We start from the raw sequence: 22,197 nt of genomic DNA on the forward strand, positions 1-22,197 counted from the left end.
AAGGAGAGAACGAGTGACGAATGACGATGAACCCAGCGGTTGCCGAGGTTAAAGTACGGCTCTCTTTGGCGTCAGGAGCCTAATGAAGTGGAGGAAGGGAACAGAAACACTTAGGACTATCCGAGAACGGTGCTGTCACACTCCCTCAGCTGAAAAACGGGCTGCCGCCCCACTGCCCACGCCTGGGGCCAAGAGGTACTCCAGGAGCGGCGGGCCAGCGGCTCCGGGGCAGGGGCGGGGGGCGGGGCTGCAGAGGGGCGGGGCTACGGAAGCCGAACGGGCGCAGGTCGTTAGGCCGCAGAAGCGTGCGCAGACTCGCGGCGCTCTGCGAGGTGGGCTCCTCCCGCCCCGCTGACCCGCTGCGCTCCGCCCGCAGGGCGCGGCCTTCTGCCGGCGCCGCGGCGCTCAGGGCACAGACGCAGTCTCCGAACCGCCCGGCAGCTTGTATCGGTTCAGCGGCGGGACAGACTCGCTCGGGCTTGTCGTCGGCGCCGCCCGGCCCGTTGTGCACCCGCCCGCCCGGTCGCCCGAGCTCCCGCCCGTGTGCCCCGGCTGGTCCAGGCGGTGCGGGCATCACCTCCACGGCTGCCCCTCAGGACGCGCGGATCGGACTCCCCGCGCCCAGGGCGGACGGGGTCATGAGGCACCTGCCGTACTTCTGCCGCGGCGAGGTGGTGCGGGGCTTCGGGCGCGGCTCCAAGCAGTTGGGCATCCCCACAGGTGAGCGCAGGGGGCGCGGAGGTCCCCCACCCCGGACCGGGTCACGTGGGAGCGGGGACGTCAGCGGGGGCTCGGGGCCGGGTTGTGGGGCTGCGGGCAGGGTGACCCCTCCGCTCCGTCCCCGATGTTGAGGCGGAGGACCTTCGATCGGGCTGAGGGAGCTCGTGCTTGTCGGTGGCTCCGAGCCCATCAGGGACCGAGCTTGAGGGGTGATGAGGGCGGAAGCCCAAGCTGAGCTTCGGGGTCCGCCTTCCCGGTCTCCCTATCTAGCCATGATGGACCTGCCAAGCCTGGCACGCGCTTTGTCCATTAGAAAATGTAATGTGGAGCACATTGGCCAAATTCTCAAGCCCACTGTAAGGTTTTCTTTTAAGTCTGTTACTGGCAGTTGAATGAGAACCACATCTTTTTTGTTTTGTCTACATTAGTTTTAATAGTCAGGACCTGACGGTATGCATAATTCATCGTTAAAAATACACCCCAGGGCTGCCCCTAGGCTTTGTAGCTTGGGGCCTAGGCATGTGTATTTCGAAAATAAGAATCTTTTCAAGAGCTTCCGAACCTCCTTAAGAAAGACTAGGTCTGAAAAACCCAGCTTGGCTACCTGTTTTCTTCTCCTACTCGAGAGTGTATGCTTTTTTTGGAGAGCTTTCCGCATTTACTGTGATCTGATACCTTGTTCTTGGCCTATCCACATGCAGAGGAGAAAAGTCCAAGCCAGAATATGGAGTGATGGGGTTGATAATCATAGGAAAGATCCTAGAAATTTTGTGAGTGTAATGATTTAGACTAGCCTTGCTTGCGATTTTTAGAAATATTTAATATAAAACTTAACACTCAAAATATTTACTTTTGTTGTTTAGCTAACTTTCCTGAACAAGTAGTAGATAATCTTCCAGCTGATCTCTCCACTGGCATTTATTATGGTTGGGCCAGTGTGGGAAGTGGAGATGTCCACAAGATGGTGGTGAGCATAGGATGGAACCCATACTACAAGAATACGAAGAAGTCCATGGTAAGACTTGTATTGAGCTCTGTAACTGAAAATAGGATGATGATTTAGGGTAATCTGCAGTATTAGATGCACTAGAACTCTCCAGTGGTAATGACAACATACCTAAATACTAGAATTTCTGGCAGTATACTTGAAGGATTTAAAAGTGAAGTATTTAGTTACTATTTGAATGGAATAACTTTTTCCATCCTTTCATTTTCCATCTATTTGTGTCTTTGGATCTAAAGTGAGTGTCTTATAAAGGGGTATAGTTGGGGGATGGTTGGTTTTAATCCATTCTGCTAATCTCTGCCTTTTGGTTGGAGAGTTTTAATCCATTTACATTTAAATTAAATGTAAATTTAATTTACATTTGGGGATAGGGAGAGACTTCTCTATTTTGCTGTTTGTTTTCTATATGCCTTATAACCTTTTTGTTAATCATTTCGACCATAACTGCCTTTTGTGTTTAGTTGATTTTTTTTTTTGTAGTGACATATTTTGATTCCCTTCTCATTTCCTTTTGTGTTACTTTCTTTAGATATTTTCTTTGTGGTTATGGTGAGGATTGTCTTTAACATCCTAACCTTATAAAAATCTAATTTGAATTTACACCAACTTAACTTTAATAGTCTACAAAAACTCACAAATTTCACCTTTATATATTGTTTGCCCAATAACAGATTAATAATTTTTGTGCATTTATCTTTGAAATCACATAGAAAATAAAAATGGAGTTATAAACCAAATGACAACACTATTAATAAATTACAATAATATTAATTTTTTTTTATAACTGCCCATGTATTTACTTTTACTGGAGATAAAAGTGACGTATTTAAGATCACGTTTTATAAAATTGAGCCTACCACGGTTCATGTAGTTGATTCACCCTTTGATTACTTGGTCACCCTGTTAAGATAGAACTGCTTACTGTGTGAATGATGTTTTCTGATAAAATTGCAAGGTGATGCTTTTTTCCTCTTTTAAACCACTTTGAGGGTATGTTCTTCTGCTCTTTTTACAGGACCCACACAGCTTAAGGGCTTAATCTGCTGGATATGGCTGATCAGTTCAAGTGTTTGGCAAAAACAGTTATAGTGATCTAAATTTCATCCCCTTTGAAGAGTTTATAAAAGAGAAGTGTGTCACAATTGGAAAACCACACGGCTGAGTGCTGTATAAGCAATAGAAATGGCCCAGATGACTTAACATTGTGCTCTATTTCTCTTATTTTTGAGTATTAAGCATGTGAAAATTATTTGTTGGAGTAGATAAGGGAAAGAATTGGTGAAGAAACACAAAATGTTTTTCCGTAGAATGAGGGAGGAAATGAAGGGGAGGGGAGGCCACTGGCCCATGACTAATTTTTCCATATTAGCTACTCAGATAACAGAACTGTTACTATAGATCTAGTCATGGAATCCCTTGGAAGTCCTTCCATGGTTAGGAGAAACTCAGTTTTCCATTGGTAGGAGGTCTGTACTTTTCAGAGTTTTTCTTTTTCCTTTTCCTTTTCTTTATCAATAACAGAATCGATGATGTGCCTGTTCAGGTCTTTTTCCCTTTTTAAAAATTCCGTTGGCTGTCTTACTACCTTAAGGAAGTTCTTAATATAGTCTAGATCCACTTTCCTTGTGGAAACTATGTATTGCAAATATCTTCTGCCACTGTGTTGCTTCCTCCCCCACCCTCCACTTAATGGAATGATGTCATTTGAAGAATATTTTAATCCAATTCATCGTTTTTCTTTTATGCTTAGTTAGTGCTTTTTATATTCCATTTAGGAAACCTTCGCCTACTCCAAAGTCATGGAGATAGTCATCTGTGTTTTCTTCTAAAAGTTTGTCTTAGTTTTCACATCAAATTGCTTTTTGAGCATGGTGTGAGATAGAGGTCAAAATTAATTTTTTTCCATACGGATATTGACCCAACTCATTTCCTGAAAATATGGTCCTTTCCTGACAGCACTGCCATGTCACCTTGGTCATAAATCAAGGGACTGTATGTGTGAGTCCAAAATACACTCATACATACTCAGTCTCCTCGTGTATCCTCGGGCCAATACCACACTGTCATACTTTCCGTAGCTTTAATAGTCTTGACATCTGATTGTGTAAGTCTTCCAATTTTGTTTTCAAGATTTTCTTGGATGATTTTGGCCTTTCACCTTTTCACATAAATTTTAGGATCGTGTCAGTTTCCATCATTTAAAAAAAAAAACCTGCTAGGATTTTGATTGGGATAGCATTGAATCTGTGGATCAGTTTGGGGAGGGTGGACATCATACTTTTTCTCTCAATAATGTTTGTAATGATCAGTGTTGAGGTCTTACATATCTTGGTTTCCTTTTTATTAGTCAAAATTTTACTGAAAAGAAAGAATGCAAGTCAAATATATTGGTTTGCGCTACAAAACCATGGGGCACCTTGTGTCTTCTGACTGAAACCCCTCAGTTACAGCTGAGAAAACTGAGCCCCAGCGAGGGCGGGTGTGCCGTTAGCCAAGTGTGGGCCCAGACTTGATTCTTAGCTCAGCTCTTACTGCAGTGCTGTCCTGCTTCTCTTAGACGCTTTCAGTTTAGCCTCGTATATAACTTCCACTCTTCTATACGTAATTTTAGATTTGGTAATCTAACCAAGCTGAAGCTCTAATAAGAGCCATACTATAAAGAAAAGTCCTGTTTCTAATATCCATATTTTCTTTTTTAAAATTGTTTAAATCAGGGTTCTTTTTTTCCAATGGGCTTCATTAAATCCATAAATCCCATTAAGTTGTGTGCAAAGTTCTACATAGGGACACTTGAGAGAGCCCATTTTAATGACCTCAGAGGACCGTGATCCTCCCCACAACAAACCAAAAAGGTTATGAGAGACTAGATTATTTTCTTTTTTTAAAGGAGAAAATAAAACTCATCTTAATTTAAAAGTCTTGCTTAATATTTCCTTCCTTTTTTTGGTCTGAATCATTTTAAGTATACATGGGGAACTTGCTGTGTTAGGTGAGAAAGAATAAACAATTACTGAGTGCAGATTTTCATATTTGATTTCTCATTAGGTGTAAGTTGCTCCTATTATCTCTGTATTGGTTTTATTACTCTGAACGATCTAGCTGCACTCTTAGCTGATTTGTAATAGACGCTTCAGGTTTAAGGATCACTTCCTAGATTCGATTTTCTAAGTCACACATGAGAATATACTTCTGGTCTCAGGGTACATGTTTCTAAATTGTCTAAACGTCTCCATTTCCAGGGCCACATCCTAGTCCAGCCTCAACATCTTCTGTATTTGTTTGCTCTCTTCATTGATTTTCTGCCTTTTGGACTCAGGTTTGTCCTTTATAGGAGTCTATGAAAATTCAGAGCCCAGAGCACTCCTCCCTCCTGCACCGTTTTGCTTCAGCGCGTCCTGTGCCCGTTTGTCACGTCATCCCCGTGTCAGGAACCTGCGTTGACTCTTCTGCCCCCACGTCAGCCTCCAGCTCTGCCTGACCCTCAGGGTTCTGTAACGTGGTGTGTGTCAGAGACGTGGATCCTGATTCACCTCAGAACTAGTTCTTTCAGTAGTAACTTCTCTTAATACTTTGCTCGTTCCCTCCTTGATGTCTTTGCTCAGTTTTTTCACCTTGATAAGACTCTTAATTACTTCGGTGCATGTCAGCTTTTTCTATAAACATCAAATCATATCAGATTTGTGGTATAACATCTGCCTTACTCAGTTATAATGTTTACGTGTAAATTCAGGGGCAGGAACAGGAGCCGTAGAAAAATGCAGGAAAAACTGCCCTTAGATTTTAAACTGTCTGTAAAAATTTAATGAGCATTGATTGTTTCATTTAGATTACCCCACCATAAACATGAAGATACATTTCAAATTTCAGTACTCTGTAATCTGATGGTAATCTTTTTAACATTTCTTGACTGTAGGAAACTCATATCATGCACACCTTCAAAGAGGACTTCTATGGGGAAATCCTCAACGTGGCCATCGTTGGCTACCTCAGACCAGAAAGGAACTTCGATTCTTTAGGTAAGGTCTTATTTAGATCTTCTAAATATTAGCGCAGCTCCTTCTACTGCTTCTACTAGTAGTAACCATGGCAGGACAGATAATATTTGCACACTTGATATGTGCCAGGCACAGTTTTAAGTGCCTTATGTGAATTAACTCATTTCATCCTCGCAACCACCGTAGGAGGAATTATTCTGACCATTTCACAATAGAGGAAGTTGGCACAGAGAAGTTAAGTAGTTTGCCCAGGGTCACATAGTAAGTGATGGAGCCTGGATTCAAACCCAGCAGGCTGGCTGCCTCTCTCCAACAGTATGAAGTTAATGACATGTTTATTTCCTTTTCATGTTTTAAAGAACGAGTAAGAATTAATACTGTGATGACTAATGGGTGCTTTGCAATGCTTGACGTGTAAGAAACAGTAAATCAGAACATTTGAAGTGAATGGTATCGAGTATCTTAGTGTAGTGTGATAGTGTTAATTCTGTTGTAGAGTTTCTTTCACAGGTGTAAATACTGAAGAGAATTGATAGTGAATATTTGTTTCTTCCATCTAGTATTTCCAATGTACCTTTTTGCTGATGCCTTTCTCCAAGAAATTGCAAGAGGAATAAGGCCATCTTTTGTATACCATTGACTTCTACTTGAGTCTGGAAGAAGGGATGGGACAGGCATTTACAGGGCATCTACCCCGTGCTAGAGATGCTGCCAGCCTCAGAGTCTGCAGGAGGCTGCGCACGGGAGTGGTGGAAAGTCCAGCGGCAGTTTCTGATCATCTTGTCCTGGTGTGTTCTCTCTGCAGAGTCACTTATTTCAGCCATTCACGGTGATATTGAGGAAGCTAAGAAACGACTTGATTTACCAGAACATTTGAAACTCAAAGAAGACAGTTTCTTCCAGGTTGCTAAAAGCAAAATAATGAATGGCCACTGATGAAAAATTATCTTATTTATTCATTCACTGTTTTCTTGTATTTTACTGCTCATAACTGTGCAATCTAATCTTGGTTCTATTTTAAAAATCAAACCTTTTCCTACAGCTGTGAATTAGTTTAAACAGTACAGTGTAGTTACGCTTCAGCTGTTCAGTTAAACCCATCATGCTACAGTACTAAAAAGATTCGTTGTAAAAATCAAGATTCTTTTTAATGTGATATATAGATTAAAATCTACCACTGGAAAGGTCTTCAGTATCTTATAATGGAGATGAAATGTATATAAGTGTGGGTAAAAAGGGAAGTCACTAGTTGGAGATGAGAAGGACAGCTCTCATGGTAAAATAGTCGCATGTCTGTACTTGTATAGCATGTGCCGCTCAACAGAGAAGGTGATAAAAGTCAGTGGATTAAACAGAGGTTTGATAGTTTATGACAAACCTCAGGGGGAAAATCAAGACTTTGTATTTGTGATATTTTGTACATTAATGTATTATTAGACATGAAGACTTGTGAAATTTCATTGTAATCAGTCATTTCCTTGATGGGGTCAGATCATTGTACTGTGTTCCATTTTTGTTACAGCTGCTTCGGACTGATTGGTCTAGACTCCCTCTGCCTATCTTTTTTTTTTTGTTTGTCTTTTAAAACAGTAAAATGAGTGTTTTCTGAATCTCTAGGTCCTGTGTTGTATAACACTTCTCTATTTTTAAGATAGATGTTTGTCTTCAACATTTTTCTTGACTTTGGTTCTTTTTTTCCTTTAAACAATTGTCAGTCTCAGTTTTTTTCCATTTAGTTTATCCCACAACTGTTCACTTAGAGAAGACTGCATCTGTGTCTACCATTCCATCCCTTCACTATATGGACAATGATTAAGTGCATAACTGTATTACATTTTAGGAAAAAACTTCATATTTAGGTTTTTTCAAAGTTTAAAAGAATGTGTAACAGTTAATTTATATATACCAGTTTCTTAAAGAACAAAATACTTGTTTTCTCCCAGGAAAACTATTTAAGAGCCACTTAAACTATGAAACAGAAAGTTATTTATTTTTAATGTGATCATATGTTCCCGAGCAAATGTAAATTTGTATGCGCACAATATAATTTAATGCTAAAGAGTGCTTGCATCTTGGGGGAAAGGCATAAACAATAAAGTTTTAGTTAGATAACCTTCATACTATGCATTTTTTCCTCCATTACTAACTACTAAGAATTGATTTTTTGCCGCTTGAGACTTTTGTTTATATTGGAAGAAAGTTAGAATCTTTGGATATTTAGGAAATTAAAATTACAGATTGTTTGGGCGCCCTGAAACAGTACATTGCATTATTGTTTACTTTAGCACCAGATTTTGTGATGGGATATGGGGGCAGAAATATATAGGAGGTAATTTTAAAGATAAACTCATTATAAATAATTTTCCCTAATCTGCATAAATGAATTAGAGAATAGATTTTAACAAAAATATTTATGAATTATCTAGAAAAACATCTAAAGCTCATGTTGGAGAAGGAGAAAGCATGGATAAATTCATGTGGACTGTGTTTTACTTTTTGGTGTATGAATTTATGGCAAAAATGTAGTATATGTCCTTTTCATTTCTTCTTTATAAAAACTCTTAGAAAATGGGGGCTGACCCCATGGCGTAGTGCTTAAGTTCCATGCTCTCTGCTCTGGCAGCCTGGGTTCATCGGCTTGTATCCCAGGCGTGGACCTTCACCACTCGTCGGCCATGCTGTGGCAGTGACCAACATATAAAGTGGAGGAAGATTGGCACAGATGATAGCTCAGGGCGAATCTTCCTCAGCAAAACAAACAAACTTAGAACATGTAGTTTAATGTTAAAAATCTTCCACTTGACTTGAAAGAATCCTCAATTATCAGTGACCTTATGAAACAGTTGAAAACAAGCATGGAAAGTGTAGAAACAGATGTGCGTGTGTTCCAATAGCCTGCTGCTAATTGTGTCCTCATTAAGTATGTGAAAGTTCTGTGATGTTGCCACCTTACACTTTGCTAAATAGCCATCCCTTGTGAATCATATGGTATGTGTTTTAGGAATGAATAATGTCTACATTTTTTGAAGTTTATATTTAGTATTTATGCATTATAAGAAATTGCAATAGTACCATTTTTGATTAGTCTGACTGCTTTCAGGCCTTGAAGTCAGTCTTGACTAAGCGGTGTTTCCTGTCTCCCTGGGTCAGCTGGAATCTTTGCCTTGTTTGCATAAGTCCCTAATTTGTTGGCTGATGCTTCCTTCCAGGTGCGTTAGAGGTCTTATTAGCAGGTCATAGGTGGCAGCTGTAGGGACAACCTGGCTTGTGGTGGTGGTTGTGCAGCCAAAGGCCTTTCCTGTAAGGGGCCCTGTTTTTTATGCTTGTGGCGCAGCGACAGGTTTATTTGGAGAGCATTCACAGGCGACAGTACTCTGAAAAGTCCACTCTCTGAGAGTGAGGGTCCTCATGCCATTTTGGAGTTACAAGAGCCAGAGGAGTGTAAGTGGGTCTGAGTTCCCTTCCATGACTCCTGCTCCTAACAGGGCTCTGTAACCTTCATGACTTGTGCCACCAACCCCATGGCAGTGACCTGGCACTCTGGCCTGTCTCTGCTGTAAGCAGGAATGCACAGTTGCTCTTTCAACCCTCATCTCCAGTGCTCTCAGCCACGGAGGCCTAAAAGCCTGCAGTCAGGGCTGGCATGTGACACGGTTCTGACCAGGGAGATGAAAGCAAAGTCCACTTGGGATTTATGAGGATGGTTTCGCTTTCCTCGTGAAAGTGCCAGTCTGTTCCTGTTCCCTCTTACCTGGAAAATGGATGTGAGGCTGATAGAGGAGATCCAATCTGACCTTCAGAGACGGAGCTGGGAGATAAGTCCACGCTGTAAAAAGAGATGCGATTGTAAGCAAGAGTAAAAGAAAAATTATAGAATAAGCCCTAGGAAGATGACAGATGTAGGGATTATCAGATACAGAATCTGAAATGACGGTTTAATATGTGCAAAGAAATAAAAGAGTATCGAAAGTGGTAAAATAAAGTTCTGTAAAAATTGGCAGATTTAAGAATTGTCAAAATTTATGGTGAAAAAATGATTGAAATTAAAATCTCAATGGACGGGTTAAGTACGGTTCAGACACAGAATTGGTGAACTCAGATCTGACGAAGGCTATGAATGTGCTGCCATGTGCCTATTGCCTGTCATTGCAAAGTCACCTTCTGTACTCTTTGTGATGTGGCTGTGACTCGATGTTTCTTTGACAGTTGACTTCCTTCTGGGTCAGGTCATACATGGAGTCTGAGCCCCAGCTTGTGTCCAGGCGGCTCAGTTCGTCCGTGGACCTCCCCTGTGCTAATTTCCCCTGGTCCTGAGTGTATTTAGAACAGACATACTTGAGAACTGACAGAATCCCCACTTTGGTTCCCTGATCGTAACGAGGGCTAAGTAGAAGCCAGAACAGTAAACCAAATCAATGCGACATCTCGGGAAATTGCAGAGAGCCATCGTCAGAAATCCTGAAAGATTCAGGGTAAAGCCACCCAGCATATCTGTTCAGACCAGACAGAAATTTGATGGATCTTGTAGAGTGACTGCATTATCATAAACTAATCAGGTGGTGACCTCCACTGCAGCTATTGTCCAGGACACAGAAGATGTCTCAACAGATTTCCAAGGATTGGTATGAAGAACACGTTGATCACAACATCATGGAGAAAAATTAATATTTTTAAAAATGCAAAAATATCACAATGGAAAGCTATGTTGAAGTGAACAACATGCAACATGTAAAAATTAAAGGGATGCAGCTAATGCTTCCCTCAAAAGATTTATAGCTTTAAATACATTTATTAGGTAAGATCAATAATGTAAACTTTGATCTCAAGCTAGAAAAAGAACAGCAAAAGAAACCAGACAAGAAAGAGTACATACTGTGTGATTCTGTATAAATTTTAAGAACAGGCAAAACTATAGCAAAAAAAGGTCTGAATGGTTCCTGAGGACAGAGATGACTTGGGAGGATCATGAAGGCGGTTGGGTGCTTCTGTCTTACTGTCCTGTTTCTAGAGTTGGGGGCTGGTTGCATCGTGTGCGCGCTTTGTGAAAATTCATCAAGCTTTTGTACTTTTGTGCACAGACAAATAAGACAATGTTCTGTATAGCTCAGCTGTGACTATCATTTACATGGTCATAATTACAGCACTGAATTTTTATAAAACAAAATGGATTTGTTGGAAAGATGAGGAGATGGGAAGTGTGCAGGGGCAGCGGTAGGAAGCGTTTGGAGAAGAAATGCTCATCTTCTGTTAGTGGAAAGTGAGTAGGTAGATGCCCAGCCTGAAAACATAAGCAGCAGCAGTGTGAGCATCTCCCTTAGAGACAGGGAGACACACGTTAAACCATGGAAAGAGGGAGAGTGCTTCTAAGACGTGGGAGATGGGGTGTGATGGGGGCAAATTAATGTCTATTTTTCTTACTATGTCTTGTTGAGTAATTTGATTCCTTAAATTATGTGCAGGTATTTCTTGATTAAAAAAATCAGCCTTTAAAAAGTTAATTATATATTTAGATGGTGTTCAAAACGTTGGGAAACCTAGACAAACTTATTTTTAAAGAGTGTATTATATTTTCAAATTACATGATCAGTATGTTTTTGTTCAATTGCCAAATACCTTTTCAGGTAAACTACGTCTAAATTTATTGAGTCCGACTAGTAATCTGAAAAAAAAAAAGACAAACCACATTATAAAGCAGTGCTGTCCAATAGAACTTTCTGCTATGAGGATAGTATTCCATTTCTTCACTCTCCAATAATTACTTTAAATAGCCACATGTGCCTAGTGACGACTATTAGACAATTCAACTATAGAGGATTTAAAAAGTCTGGAAACACACAAGGGAAGTAGTATATTTACTTTTTTCAGATTAACAATTGGATCCATTGTCTTAATTTTGAGGTACTTTATGTGAAAATGCATTGAGCATATTTCTTGAAATAGAACTAACATACTGTTTAAGTTGGTTGTTTCCCAACTTTCTGGATAACTATATATGATACTCTTTCCTCCTACTTAGTTTGCTATTCTTTTAATAATTGCTCATTGATTTTCAGCCGTTATTTCCCACATGAGCATTTAGGTCTAAGAATCTCCCCCCACCGACTACAGGTTGACCCGCTGGCGTGTGGACTCAGCCCCTTGTAAAGCGAGTGAGCTGCCTGGCAGTTGCATCTCAGCCTGGCTTTCCTGATGGCATTCCTGCACACAGTCACCTTCCCTTAAAGGTCTCAGCGAATTGCATTAGTCTGTTAGGTTGAAAGGCCTATAACAGAAGGGAGATGGATATATTTGAGTGGCACTCATGAATACATGAGTTCCCGTACCAGCCCCACAGCAGTCTCTTCACAGCAGCCTCCCACAAACTCCGCTGTCTCGCATTTTTATAATCGCCTTAGCTCTTTGACCCAGAGTGAACGCTTCGAGAGGCCCTGGACTGTGTTTTCGTTCCCCCAGCATCTATGTAAAGAAAGTGCTCTGTATGCAATTGTACATTAATTAGAAATAAATGTATCTCTGATATTGAGGTCTTAATACAGCGACAGAAGTAGAGAAAGCTTCACTGGGAACCCAGCTTGTGAGACGAATAATTTTTAAACCTGGCTCTGCCTCCCTCATCTCCGTTTTTTTTAAAATTAATTTTTTATTGAGGTAACATTGCTTTATGACATTAAATAAATTTCAGGTATACATCATTATATTTTGATTTCTGTGTAGATTACATGATGTTCACCACCCAAAGACTAGTTATAATCCATCACCACACACCTGTGCCCTGTCACCCCTTTCGCCCGCTCTCCTCCCTCCGTGCTTCCCCTTTGGTAACTGCCAACCTAATCTCTATATGTAAGTGTTTTGTTGTTGTTTTCATCTTCTATTTATGAGTGAGATCATAGGGTCTTTGACTTTTTCTGTCTGACTGACTTCACTTTCGGCTCCATTTTGTTCTCGAAGGCAAAATCTGCTATGGTTGAAACCTCTAGGGCTAAATTTTGGTATCTACTGAGCCTGAGTCAAAGTCACTATGATGGGTACTAGATTATCTCGTGTTTTTTTAGTAGAAAATTTGTGACTTCTAGAATTTGTTGTTATTTCTAATCCTTCATGAACTAATACTTTTAAGGATACAATAAAAATTAATTACGAGAGGGCCAGCCCTGGTGGCCTTAAATTCACTGTGCTCTGCTTTGGTGGCATGGGTTCACTTCCTCAGTGTGGACCTACACTGCTTGTCTATCAGTGGCCATGATGTGGTGGCAGCTCACGTATAAGAAAAATTACAAGAAAAGTAGTCATACACTTGCATGTCCTGGCAATGTCAACATGCTGTAGAAGATTCTAAACACTGAGTTTCAGTGTCAGTTCACAGGCCAGGAACAGTCGCAGATCACACTTGGGGTGGCCCTGTTCTAGGGGCCTTCGGCTTTTCCTTTTAGCTGAGGCAGGATTGACAAATCATTTATGTATTTATTTATTTATTTATTTTTGAGGAAGAGTAGCCCTGAGCTAACATCTGCTGCCAATCCTCCTCTTTTTGCTGAGGAAGACTGACCCTGAGCTCACATCCGTGCCCATCTTCCTCTACTTTCTATGTGGGACGCCTACCACAGCATGGCGTGCCAAGCGGTGCCATGTCCGCACCCGGGATCTGAACCGTTGTGTCCCAGGCCCGGGAAGCAGAACATGCGAACTTAACCACTGCACCACCTGGCCGGCCCCAGGATTGACAAATCATTTTGTAAAGGGCTGGACAGTGAATTCTTTAAATTTTGCCAAAGTGAAAAAGCGACCATAGACGATATGTAAATTAATGGGCGTGGCTATGCGCCAAGCTTTCCTTTACTGAGGCAGCAGAAGGCGTGGGCTCACAGGCCTACGTTTGCCACCTCCTGAGTCAGGAGTTTTTTTCAACCTTTTTTGGGGCATAGTGAGCTAGTAACCTTCTTTTTCCTCATTACTATGCAGGTTTTATGTGATTCATGTGAACATTTAATTTTGAAGTAGAGGTGTTAAAATCGGGGAGGATAGGATAGATTTAAAGTGCTACTGGCATCTTCAAATCCAAGTGTCCAGGTGCATTGAAAATGTTTCCGGTTCTAGCTGGAGCTGTAGGTGAGCACAGGATGCCAGCGCTGGAAGGGGACTGAAAGTGTGTGTCCTCCCCAGGTTCGCATGTTGAAGTTCTAACCCCCAGGGTGCTGGTGTTAGGAGGTGGACCTTTGGGTGATTAAGTCATGAGGGTGGGGCCCCGTGAGTGGGATTAGTGCCCTTGTAAAAGGACCCCAGAGAGCTCCCCCGCTGTCTTTCACCATGTGAGGATACAGTGAGAAGTCGGCAGTCTGCAGCCCAGAAGAGAGCTCTCACCAGAACCCGACCACGCTGGAACCTGATTTCGGACTTCCAGCCTCCAGAACTGTAAGAAATAAAGTTCTGTCATCTAAAAGTCACCCGGCCTCTGGTATTTTGTTAGTAGCCTGAACAGACTAAGACAGGAGCCCTGCTGTGGGGCTTCAAATAGATGACCTCTTCCTTCCTCCCCACCTCTCCTTTTCCCTCCCCTTCACTCTCTCCTCCCCTCCCCCTCTGTCTTCCCCTGTCTCTTCTCCTCTTTTCTCTCTAAACAGGTGTGAGCGGTTGAATTGGGAGTGAAGAAGATATGAACAAAGTAGTCATCTATAAAATATTTGTAATTTTTTCTCTTTGGAACTGGATTTGAGATGTCAGATTGCCTGACTCCAGGATGTTGGTCTTAATGGAGTTTCTTAGGATCAATCCTCTAAACCAGTTCTAGTTCCCTGGGTTACCCAGGACAGTGGGGAGGGCAGAGCTGCGGAGGGGTGTGTGGGGAAGTGCGGGTGCCAGCCCTGCACAGTTAAGAGTCTTGAGGGCTCACTATTGCTGTCTATACGGAGCCTCATCTTAGGAGGTGGTTAGGTTGTAAAGTCAGCAAGCACAGCCAAAAGCGGATATAGACGTCAAAACCACCCACGCAAACTTCTTGTCTTTAAATTGCAAAACCTGGGTCTTCTGAAGCTCACCTAAGATTTAATTCCTTGTGTCTCTGCTTTTTAGCTAAGGCCTCCTTATTCTGGGACAGTAGAGGCCTTGGTTGAGTTCGAACAGGAGAGGATAACTGAGCAAATAAAAGAATCTTACTTTCCTCTCTCATGCTCTTCTCCAGTGAAGCCACATAGTTGAATTCTCGTCAGTCAAATACAAGGATTATGCAACTGCACTGGATTATCTTGTATTTCCCACAGCAGACCTAAGCCTCATATGCTACCATTTTGGTTGGGAATCTAACTGGTTGAGAGCAACAGAAATGGATTCTGGCTGATTTACACAGGAAAGGAATTTATTGGGAAAATGATGGGTAGCTCAGGGAATGGATGGGAAATCTGGAAATTGGGTGGGAAAAGGTGACCCCCAAACTAGGGGCAGAGCCAGAGCCAAAGTCACCCCACAGCCAGTTCCTCAAGGACACGCCCACCGCTGCTGAGCCAGGATGCCACGAGAACCACGTCCTCCACGCAGCTGGCTGGCCCTGTTTCCCTGGAAACTAATCTTTCTATGGCTAGCATCTGATTGGCTGAACGTTGATCACGTGCCCCTGGATTAGCTGCAAGGGGGGCTGGGAGATGGAGTTCCTGGCTATTTCAGCTTCTGTAGAGAGACACATTTTCCATCAAGGCTTATGCAGTGGGAAATAAATTCCCTTAACTTAAGGGGGTGGGGAGGGGGGAGGGGGAAGCGGTAAATACTGGGCAGTAAAAGAGGGGAAAAAAGGGATAAATAGCCATTGCTGTTATTTAACCTGAAGGAAATGGTGATCTGAGCACATGCCATCCATCCAGTTCTTCAGCCATTCCAAAAAGCACTTCTTATATGGATTAGGTTAGAATGTTCCAGAGAGCCTGTTAAAACCTTTTGTTTTCTTTTATCGAAAGAAGAAAAAAATTAATCCATAGTGCTTCCCTGGTTACCCTGATTTGCAGGAAGTTCAGCGCTGACGTTCAATCACAGGCGCTATAATCACCTGGAGCCCTGAGTCTCAAAATGTTCCCCAGAGAGCCGGAGGGCCTCATGGAAGCGTCCGGGCGATGGGCAAGCCAGGGGCCTCTGCTCCTTCTCGCCCTGCTGACTAGGAGGCAGGAATCCTGACTGTTTACATCTGTGGGTTCCCCCGAGGACCACATCTGACTAAAAGCCCCCATGGGTAAGAAATGAGCCCACCGGCCTCCTCCTCCCTCAAGGTCCACATTCTCTGTTTTCATGTCAACAATTTCACTTTGTACACGTGACAGACGGTATCACAAGCACTTTTCTGGAAGTGGGTGGGTCTAAATCCTGGAGGAGTCGCTCCCTCTGGGGACTGAGAGGACTCCCTAGGGCGAGTTCTGCTGGGAGCCGTGTAAACAAACACCCGCGCTGATTGAGTCCCTCCCGGCGGTCCGGGTCCACCCCAGAGTTCTGGCCTCTCTGCGCCTTCACGATTTCCTACGGTTGCCCAGGAGTTGTTCCGCTTACAGATCTGCTGGTATTTCTCGTTTACTAAATGCTCCCCAACCAGCACAGTATTTCTGTCAAATGACGTTTTTCGCTTTGTTTTCGAAACTGTCTCCTGAACCCAACAAAACCAAATACTAATATTCTGAGATGTCCACCATATTTCAAAACCAGGATTTTCCCCTGGCCCTTCGCCTGACCAGCTAGACCAGTTCTCTACTGTTTCCTGTAGATTTGGTTTGACTACTTTTTTGAGGTTTTAGAAGATGGAAGGAGGTTTTACCTTGGATTCTCCGCCCTTTTTGAAAGTTTGTTTTCTTCATTCCTTTGTAGACAATCTTGGAAAGAGAGGGATAACATGAAATGTCTATTACTGCCTCATTGAAGATACCATGTTCTCTGTAAGAACACAGTTTTGAAAGTCAAACACAGATGACGAGGTGCACACTGACCATTCAGAAGCAGAGTCGGTCCCGTGTTTCACTGCAGCGACTCAGGGCGTGAGTGAGGACATTCTCTCCATTTCATCCACTGACCAGGGGTAAAGGTCAGCGGTTGCAGCAACAGGAGCTTCAAGGTGCTTCTATTGACGTCACCTCATTGTTCCTCACAACAAGTCTGAGACGTCTAGATAGATGTGATCGTTACTTCACTTCAGGTGAAGACGCTGAAAGTCAAAGATAAACTCAGACCAACTCAAACTGTGTAGGTAGAAAATGTCAGAGCTGAGCGTGGAACCCTGGTCTTCAACCTGTTTCAGGAGGGAAACACTCTGAGTAGACTCAGGCGCAGCTGCCTGGCCCTGGAGGAATTGTGTACATGGGACCCTGGGAGCAATGGGTGGTGGAGGGGTGGGCGAGGACCATCCCTAGGCCCACCAGCTGGCAGCTTTTGCAGGACATGGGGGCTCACCCTTTGCCTGGCTCTTGCCTCTACTGCTAGAGTGTTTCAAGCACAAGGATAGTAAGACTGAGATCAAACTTTTAGATGAGGCAGCAAAAAGGCAGAAAGTTTGCAAACACAGAAGCCTTAATCAAATTGACGCATTGTGGGCAGGAACCAGGTCTCTCAGTCTGAAGGATGTGCCAAGGGTCCAGGTCACATACTGGAGCAGGACGGTCAACTAAAGTCAGGGAGAGCCCCTGGCAGGCTAGGTTGCCTGTTGTTATTCCACTGACCTCCATCCTTGTTCCCTGTAGAGTTCCATCATACACGACTCTCCACGGGAAGCTCATGTTCCCCAGTAATCCCCAAACTCGGATGGCTTATTCCAGACTCCAAGCCCTGCTCATTCTCTTCCCATTCCCTTCACTTATCCAGAGCCCAACCATCTATGAAATGATGTGAATATGGAACTGCTCTTTCCCTTCTGCTTTTGGAATAGTCTGCCAAGGGTGAAATCTTTGTGATAGGTGATGCTGAAGCCCCCAAATTCCATTACTAGGTCCTACAAAACCGAGGTCCTGCTACGAGAATGTGAAATCTGTTCTGCCCATCACCCTCCTCCTATCTACAGAGAAGTGGAGTTGAAGAGGGGAGGAGGGAGAATTCCTTTGGAGGTAAACATCAGTGTGCTCTGTCTCTTCAAGTGTATCAATCAGAGAGCTATGTCCCCTCCATTGGGAGAGAGAGAGAAGGTGGTACTTTCACTCTCAATGGAGGGGGAGCGGAAGGGGGCAAGGGTGCATGCTTCCCAGGGACCAGATATGCAGGGAGAACTGGAGCCATATCATAAAGAGACTCCACCCCAGATGGCAGCCTGGCGTAGCGAAGGGACCCAAAAGAGGGGCAGAGGAAGGCAACCTTTTGACATCAAGAGGCTAAAAATTCCACCCTCAGATCATGCTAATGCCACCATTTTGGGAGCATGCATCCTATGAAGAGCCATGAAGTCTGACTACGCTTGCACAGATCAGTTACCTCACCTCTCCTCACCTCCTATCACCTATTATCTTGACATTTCAGACCACCTTGCCCCCTACTGCATAAGTATCCTTGACTCCCTGTTTCCAGGGAGGCGGATTTGAGACCCATGCTCTCGCTTCCTCGCATGGCTGCCTTGTGTTAAAACCCTCTTTCTGCAGCAATCTCGTCGTCTCCGTGTTTGGCTTTCTGGGCGGCAGGAAAAACGAACCTGGTGCAGTAACAATTAGAATATGCTGGAAATATCATGTAATTTGGATAAGTATTGTTTCCTGAAACTTTGCTTCAGGTTTATAAAGAGGTGTTGGTGTAAATTTTATTTTTTTTCTTTACTGTGGATCGCAGTCCAAAAATGTTTGAAAGCCCCTGTTTTAATTTGCTCTCCTTGTGCCTTGTTCTGGAGGGATCAGGCTGCTGAAATCTGGGAGGTTACGAACAGACCTCTGGAGCCAGTTTCTACATAAACTAGGGCCAGTTATCTTACCTCTCCATGGCTTGGTGTCTTCTCCGTAAAACACGGATAACAATGGTGCTCACCTCACAGGATTGTTATGACACTTAAGGGGATTAAAGCTGCACCTAAGGGCATTAAAGCTGATCCACATCAAGTGCTTCTAACAGGACTTGAAGAACAGTATGTATTTGGTAAATGCTAATCATTGTTGTAATGGGGGTTATTTCTTCCCCTGGCCAGAGGCAACATTGTAACTATAGGGCACAGCTAATTCTTCCCTAGATTGTATGCATACAGCCCAGCTTTGTTCAGCTGTAGACAATGATTTCTGTGAGCAAATAGGCCCCACAAATATTTATGGAGCAGCTCCTGTTACTGAGCAAGGGCTTGCCACCCAATGTGCAAAGAAGCTGCTGCCGCAGTACGCCGGTCTTTGAGAGAAACAGTTTGTCACACAATTCATTGGTAAAGAGGCAGAAGGACAGGCTTTCAACTCCGTCTCCCGAATCCAGGGTATGGGGTAAGGTTTAAGGGATCAGGGAGGGCAGGCTGGTGTGCAGAAGTGCTGGCAGGATGGGTTTCCATCAGCAGATCAAAATTTTCTCTTCTGCACATACTCCTGGCTGGCTCACAGCCCCTGAAAAATAGCTTTCCCATCTGTCAATAAGATGAGTCAGCGCAGTAAACAAGGGTCGAGTTGTGCAGCTTTAAGTCATCGCCTTCTCTACTGGGAAGAGTTTCCAGAGATTTAGCCGTCTTCTCCTTCCTGGCACAGAAAGGAAGGCACCCTTACAAGTGAAAATTTCTCTTATAAATAAATGTGTTTCCCTTATAAATGAGTAACTTCTACTAGGTTTTCAGAGCTTTCCCTGTATCTGCTGTTTCTTTAAAATAACCAGCCTAGGGGCTGGCCCAGTGGCGCAGTGGTTAAGTTCACACGTTCCACTTCTGCAGCCCGGGGTTCACCGGTTCGGATCCTGGGTGTAGAAATAGCACCTCTTGGCACGCCATGCTGTGGTAGGCATCCCACATATGAAGTAAAGGAAGATGGGCACAGATGTTAGGTCAGGGCCAGTCTTCCTCAGTAAAAAGAGGAGGATTGGCAGCAGATCTTAGCTCAGGGCTAAAGTTCCTCCAGAAAAAGAAAAAAACCCTAAAATAATTCTTATGCCAAAGAGGCATATTTTGGGGCAGCAAATTTGTTCCTGTTCCTGTGGTTACACTATTGTGTGTTAGCACTGCTGTGTGCCAGGGGTACAAACTGGAATAAGATAATGTCTCTGCTTCGAGGATCACATAGTCTCCCAGAGAAACTGTAATTTATTTGACTTTATCTCCATCACCGTTACTGTGCAAAATTGGAGTTCTTTGCCCAATGTGCGTAAACAAGCCAATTCATTATGGCATCAGCCTTGGGGAGAGAAATCAGCTGTTATTCTGTGAGATTGATCTGCAGGGAGACAGTGTGTGTGTGTGCTCTCAGATCTCTTTCCATGATTCAGGATTTGTGGAAATTTAAGAGGTGAGGGAAAACAGAAACGCTGTTAGAGGTTAGGCACACGGAAACGCTGGTGGGACAGGTTTTGACCGGTGGGCTTCAAACATTTATGGTAACGTTTTAAACATTTATGACAGGGTTCTAAACATCTACGATGGGGTTCTAAACATTTTTGGTGAGGTGGGGAAAGGGTTTTAACACTGGGTCTTCCTGAATGAGGGATGCCTTGTTTCTGATAAGAGTATGACTTTCAAGTTCTGCTCGAGTCCAGGTCTTTGAGTTCTGTGGGGAGGAGGATCTTTGGTTCATTTCGAGGTCATTTTGGGTCATGATTTCTTCTTTTGTGCATGTCCTGGCTATGTGACTTTGCAGATTTTCTGAAAGGCAATTGTTAATCACTTTGTTGATAAGAGATGGGTTCAGCTGAACTGATCCTGGAGGGCCCACGGTTACATCACCCCCAGGCAGTGCCTGGTATGTGTTAGTTCTCCAGGAGATAGGTGTTGAGTGAATTTCTAAGGCAGGGGTCATGAACTCTCTTTATCTCACCCAGATGCAGTAGCTAAGGGAGCATAATGTGCCCTCATTTTTTCCAGTACCTTCCAGATGTGGAGGAGAGAACAGCAGCACAGGGCACCTCTCTGCAAATGCCAATGGTCTCCAAAAGGCCACCTTTGAGGGAAGATGAATTTGCTCTTGTAGACATCCTCTGGTGTCTAATTCATAGTGTTTATTGAAAAAAGTTTTCAGGAAAGAAATGAAAAAGGAAACAGACGGCACCAAGTGACAGAGAAGATCCTTGCAGATTTCTTCTCTCTGCTGCTTAGAGCAGCTGACAAGCCAGCAGCAAAAACAGAGCAGGGGATGTGGTGCAGCCTCCTGGATCATCGACGTGGTCCCCCACCTCCGTTCCAGCACTCCCAGTCCTACAGCTACATAAACAGAGCTCTGATGTCACAACCCGAGGGAGGTCAGGCTGGGTGAGAGTGGTCTTCCTCCCACCCTCTCTCCTTCAGAGCTTGGCCGAGACTTCCAAGTACATTATACATGACATTAACAAACTGATAGGTTGGTTTGTCTTTTGTTTTTGCTTTTAGCCCAGGGGGAGTAGAAAACAGAAAAAAAAAAAGGACTGATTTCAAACAATGTAAAGCCCTGCACAGCTATTGCCTTGGAAGGAGTGTAGACCTGCACATAGGTGAGGCCCAGTGTGAGAATCTGTACACGTGTGTCTTTTCTACAAGGGCCAAGAACTACTTTTAAAAATGGCAACAGTAAAAGTTGGCACTTGAATTGGTGTAGAGTTTGCAAGTTTACAATACACAAGGCACAGCCACGTACGTTAGCTCAAATGACTTGGCCGGTCCCACACGGAGCTAAGATGGACATGAAGATATCCTGGACTTGAAGACTAGATCTCTTTCAATTAAGCTGTTTATTCTGAAAAGAAGTTCTTCCTCTTCCACATCAAACCATCTTCCTCAGTGTTTTCCTTATAGCTACGTGTTTTGTAGATCTTAAAGAGCTCTTCATCCCTTTTCCCCAAAGCTACCACGTTTGATATGTAAATTCCTTGACGCACTTGGGGATGAAGGTAGATGCAGTAGCTGATGCATTTGGCAAGCCTCACGTTGCTCTAAATATGTGACGTCTTGTTCAGCTTCAGGGGTGTGCCACCCGGGCAGTCACACATGGCCTGATGCTTAGAAGGGCTCTAGGCTCATTTTCAAAGCTCTGCTGCCACCATCTTGAGATTGTTAGTAATTTTTACACTGGGCCCCATGAATTGTGTAGCTGCCTCTGATTGACCCAATTCATTTTCTGAGAAACCACATCCAGATGGTTGGCCTGAGAATATTTTTTGATTTCTCTCAGTTTCCACATTATAGTGGTTGCCTGCCCAGGATGCACAAGGGAGGAACAGGGAAATAATAAACTTGGGGTAGCACCTTACAGCTCACAACAGACTTTCACATGCCTGATCTCCTTTAATCCTCACAAGTGAATGTCAGAAGGCAAGCCAGTTTAAGGCCATCGGAAATCCACCTACAGGGCACAAAACTGATTCCATAGGCAAACAGCAAACAGCTCTTTAAAA

At 43.4% G+C, this 22,197-nt stretch overlaps 1 protein-coding gene across 1 annotated transcript; it reads left to right on the top strand.

The window, feature by feature from the left end:
* Positions 1 to 292: 292 nt before the first annotated feature.
* On the top strand, positions 293 to 7,839 carry RFK (riboflavin kinase). The gene is made up of 4 exons (XM_046665008.1): positions 293 to 720; positions 1,584 to 1,735; positions 5,640 to 5,742; positions 6,527 to 7,839. Exons 1-4 carry the CDS (start codon positions 639 to 641, stop codon positions 6,655 to 6,657), a joined length of 468 nt encoding a protein of 155 aa, XP_046520964.1. The 5' UTR covers positions 293 to 638; the 3' UTR covers positions 6,658 to 7,839.
* The last annotated feature ends 14,358 nt before the right edge of the window (positions 7,840 to 22,197 follow it).

The sequence above is a fragment of the Equus quagga genome, chromosome 6 (genome assembly GCF_021613505.1).
Source record: "Equus quagga isolate Etosha38 chromosome 6, UCLA_HA_Equagga_1.0, whole genome shotgun sequence".
Classification (NCBI taxonomy): Eukaryota; Metazoa; Chordata; class Mammalia; order Perissodactyla; family Equidae; genus Equus; species Equus quagga.